Here is a 4583-nt window from a genome sequence, read left to right on the forward strand (position 1 = left end):
ATAAGAATAAGAAAAAAGTCAAGTGTGTCAACCGCTTTGTTGAACGACCATTAGACTTTACTTATATGATAGTACGATGGCGACTTGATCCTGTGTAATCTAATGGCCTTATCTAGAAAATTTCAACGACAACACCATCATCCGTGGGCTCTCTAGTTCCTTTCGTGCTCACTATTTGTGCTCTAAATTTGACCATGACAACTAACTACTCCGCCACTAAATCCCTTTCCCTATTTCATGATGCTCCTCATGGTTCCTCCCTCCCAAGCACCACGGCCAAGCAATGGGCTCTAGCCGTCGTTCGACCACCACCTTGGTCCTCGCGTCGTTGCTATGCCTCTACCTCGCGCCGCGCGGGGCCTTCTCGCTCTCCTTCAGCCTCGACTACTCCGACGCCGGCGCCGGTTCGTCGATCGTCGTGGCTGGCGACGCACTCGTCAGTCCACCGGCGCTCCAGCTGATGAAAAACAGCCGGGCGTCGTACCGGTACAAAGTGCCGCTGTGGAACGGTGCCGCCGGCGAGGTGGCTAGCTTCGCCACCGCCTTCTCTTTCCGGATCACCCCAGACAAGGACAAGGACAGCCCGCCGCAGCAGCCAGGCGGTAGGATGGCCTTCTTCCTCGGCCACCACCCTTCCGTGGACGTCCCGCGCAGCAGCGCCGGCGGAGGCCCGGCCATCGTGACGGTAGGGTTTGACGCCTTCCTCAACCATGTCGGCATCGACATCAGCTCCGTCAACTCCACGGCGCCCGCGCACACGACGGCGACATGGCCCGGCAAGAACCTCACGACGTCCAGTGTCATGGAGGCCACCGTGAAATACCACAACGACTCCAGGACGCTGGCTGTTGCTCTCCTCATCGATGGTGCCCTGTACCAGGCCAATGCAACCGTTGATCTCAGCAGAATTCTACCGGAGGAGGTCGCGGTTGGCTTCTCCGCCGCCGCCTTTGCCGGGATGCACCAGATACGGTCGTGGTCGTTCGGTTCCACTCTGCCGGAGTCCAAGCAGGAGGCATCTCCTCAGCCTGCTGAACCTCCTCATCTCCCAATCAGCAGCTACAACCACAAGAAGATAGCATTAGTCCTATTATTCCTAGGAACGATCACGGCGAGGTGTGTCCGAATAGGATTTCAGTTTCGATTCAAGACATCACCGAATCGTGTTACCTTGGCTGTCCTAGCCTAGTTTTTTTACATGCATGCAAAGAACTTTAATTGGATTTCAGTCTCGCTGTAAAAAAGCCCGTGAGAAATAGAGAAAGAAACAAACGAGTTTTATTTTGAACCTATACATCACCCTCGGCATACTGAATTGTGTGGATCAAGGCTTTTGGCATGTCATGAGCATTAATCATTGATGTCAACTTGGGAGGGTGAGATTTGAATAATTTGTGAGCACTTATGACGCATCACCCTCGTAGATATGTTTCCAAATCTGGGAGATTTTCTCGCCACCTATTCACCCATAATCACTCCCGTAATAATCGCACCTGCCCTAAACCCACGCCAGGCGTCCCTCGTCCCCGTCTCCATAGCGTGCTCCCGGATCACCTCCATCCCTGAGCTCTCACTCCGAATCCATCCGCCACGATCCAGTCATTCCCCCTTGGACCTTGAGAGTAACCTGGCGCACACAAAGGAATGAGCTCACAACCCATTTGCCGCCTGGAGCATCTATAGTACCTTCATGGCACACGGCTTCTGGTTCATCGTGGCGGAGGGTCCGCCCGGTTGAGGAACGAAGCCATCACGTAAGTAAGACAACTGGATTTGCCCCCTCGACCCCCATCTTCCGCAGACACCATCCTCATCTAACCTTGGTATTGAGTCCAAGAAATCTTGATGTACCCCTCTCTGCTTTATTTGTATGTTCTAAGTTTTGTTCGCTATGTGCATATGGTTGCATAGTCCCTTTTGCTGGCCCCAAATTTGGGCACTCCATTGTGTACTGGATGGCTCATTCATCGACTATTACCTCTGAATTTATTACGTACATGAAGCACATGTACATGAATTTATTACCTCCGAATCCATCCGCCACGATCCAGTCATTCCCTCTTGGACCTTGAGAGTAACCTGGCCGGTGCGTCGTCCCATCCGGTGGCCGTGCTCCTTCTACATACGCGCACAAGGAATGAGCTCACAACCCATTTGCCGCCTGGAGCATCTATAGTACCTTCATGGCACACGGCTTCTGGTTCATCCTGGCAGAAGGTCCGCCCGGTTGAGGGAGGAAAGAGGTTGAAAGAGTGGCTTTTCTACTCTCGGGTGTAGGTACACCCTACTATCCTGTCCGTTGGTTGTACCTGTCTTGCCTCGCGATCCGTACCTAGGCTGACATGCCATTTTGATTTGCAGGCCTACATGTACAGTAATACAAGTAACTCTAGCACGCTCGCAGATACGACATATCCAGCCTCCTACAGTATGTGCAGTCAGAGTACATGCATATAATTTTCTCTTCACGTGCAAACAGTGCTCGGACGTCCCGCCAACCAAGAAGCTCAGCCGGTGTACACTCTAAAGAAATACGGAGTAGTACTCATCTACACGTTACTAAACTTGGTTCATAAAACTGATTTGTCAAAACTCTAAATCATGAGAGGCATCTTGCTGGTAGCTTTTCTGACTACCAATTAAGGTCAACTACAGGCAGCTGACTCGTCGTTCTTAAACTTGGTTCAGTTGGGATTATTAAACAGTAAAGTAAAACAGTATTTTTTTGGAAATGGAGGTATACCCGCGGCCTCTGCATCATGATGATGCATGCGGCCTTTTTATTAAAAATCCAGAAAGAGTCATCACAAAGGTCTTACAGCTCGCAAACGGAGCAAAATAAAGCACAAAGACAACCGGTATGGTGATAATAAGGACCACAAGTGTCTAAATTTGGCAAGAAAATTCACTTTGGTGCTGAAACTTGTGGCGTACAGATATGTGGTGACAGAACTTGGCTTCGTCGTGCATGTACGATCAGAATCGGGTTTGCAAATGTACTGAGCGCTGACGAGGCGTGCCAGCGAGGCGCGGGGCCCTTTGTCAGTGGCTGGAAGGCGCGGGCAGAGGCGTGTGGCATGTCTATTTGCGGCGAACCCCCTGAATGTTTTATTTTTTACACGAAAAAGACCCTGCAGAGCACATTGACTATGAAGTTGATTGGTTTGATCATTGTGATTATGATATAATGGATGGGGACGATGATCTGTTTGAGGAACATGTTGACAAAGAGGTGGATGATCACAGGGAAAAGGTTTATACATGTGACTATGAAACAGAGCTAGCAGAAGATGCTCTAGATGATCCAACCATAATGTTATCCAAAGAAGAGAGGGGCAAACTCAAGTACAACTTCAAGGCTTTCAATCCAGAAACTGATTTGAATGCCCCTGTATTCAGATTAGGTATGGTGTTTGGTACTGTTGAGGAGTTGAGGCATGCTATTACCTCTTATAGCACTGGAAATAGAGTTGCAATAAAAAAGACAAGAAACACATCAACTACAGTAGAAGCAGTATGCATTGATAATTGCCCATGGTACTTGAAAGCAGGGATGGATAACAGGAAAAGTAGCTTTGTGATCAAGAAATACTGTGATCAGCACACATGCCCTAAGACATGGAAACACATGCCCCAAAAATTCAGAAAAAGATGGACAAGTACACTGATTGGACTGCAAACTGCATGGTCTTTGGAGCTGGTCAGAACGTGTTCAAGGTTGTGTCAATGAACCACTCGTACATAGTGGACTTGGAAATGGAAACGTGTGACTGCAAAAGATGGGACCTATCCGGCATTCCTTGTCACCATGCTATTGCTTGTGCTAGAAATGAGAGAATTGATCCTGCAAGCTTGGTGCATGAGTGCTACTCAGTAGGGACATACAAAAAGGCATATGCTTTCAATGTAAAGCCGGTGAGGGACCAAGAGCATTGGACTAAGATGCATGGCATTGATGTACATCCACCTGTGTACACTAAGGTAATGGGCAGACCAAGGAGGAACAGGAAGAAAGATCTAGAGGAGAAGTTGATGAAAGAAGGTGGGAAGAAGCTGACAAAGCATGGTGTAACCATGCACTGCTCTCTTTGTGGAAGTGCATATCACAACAAGAAAGGCCATAAGAAGTGGGAGGAGACCAACGGAGATGCACCTCAACCTACAAATATTGCACACGATGAAGAAGAGGCGTATGATGATCCTACAATCATTTCTGTAAGTTGAAACATGTTGATGAACTCGCTTTGCTTCTACATTGTACACTTGGCAACATACACTAACATGTCATTTCTACTTTGTTTAGAACATAGTGCCACACACAGTCCATGCACACATGGATCCAGAATCAACATTTGTTGCACAAGCAAGAAATGAAATACCCCTCCCAGGGTTACAACTGCTATGTCAAGTGGTAGGGTTAGAAGAAGAGGAGTCACTGAAGACATACTAGCTAGAAGATGTACCACAGTCAAGCAACCAAGTTGCTGCGATTTCAAGAGGAAGAAAGAGAAGAGCCGCTGGAGCTGGTGGAGCAGCTGGTAGGGGAGGTAAGGAGCTGGTGGAGCAGCTGGCAGGGGAGGTAG

General features: G+C 48.6%; 1 protein-coding gene across 1 annotated transcript; it reads left to right on the top strand.

Annotated features, from left to right (window-relative positions):
- Window positions 1-258: 258 nt before the first annotated feature.
- On the top strand, window positions 259-1299 carry LOC123175505 (anti-H(O) lectin). The gene has a single exon (XM_044590219.1). It carries the CDS (start codon window positions 284-286, stop codon window positions 1187-1189), a length of 906 nt encoding a protein of 301 aa, XP_044446154.1. The 5' UTR covers window positions 259-283; the 3' UTR covers window positions 1190-1299.
- Window positions 1300-4583: the final 3284 nt, after the last annotated feature.

This window comes from Triticum aestivum, unplaced genomic scaffold (genome assembly GCF_018294505.1).
Source record: "Triticum aestivum cultivar Chinese Spring unplaced genomic scaffold, IWGSC CS RefSeq v2.1 scaffold196574, whole genome shotgun sequence".
Lineage (NCBI taxonomy): Eukaryota > Viridiplantae > Streptophyta > Magnoliopsida > Poales > Poaceae > Triticum > Triticum aestivum.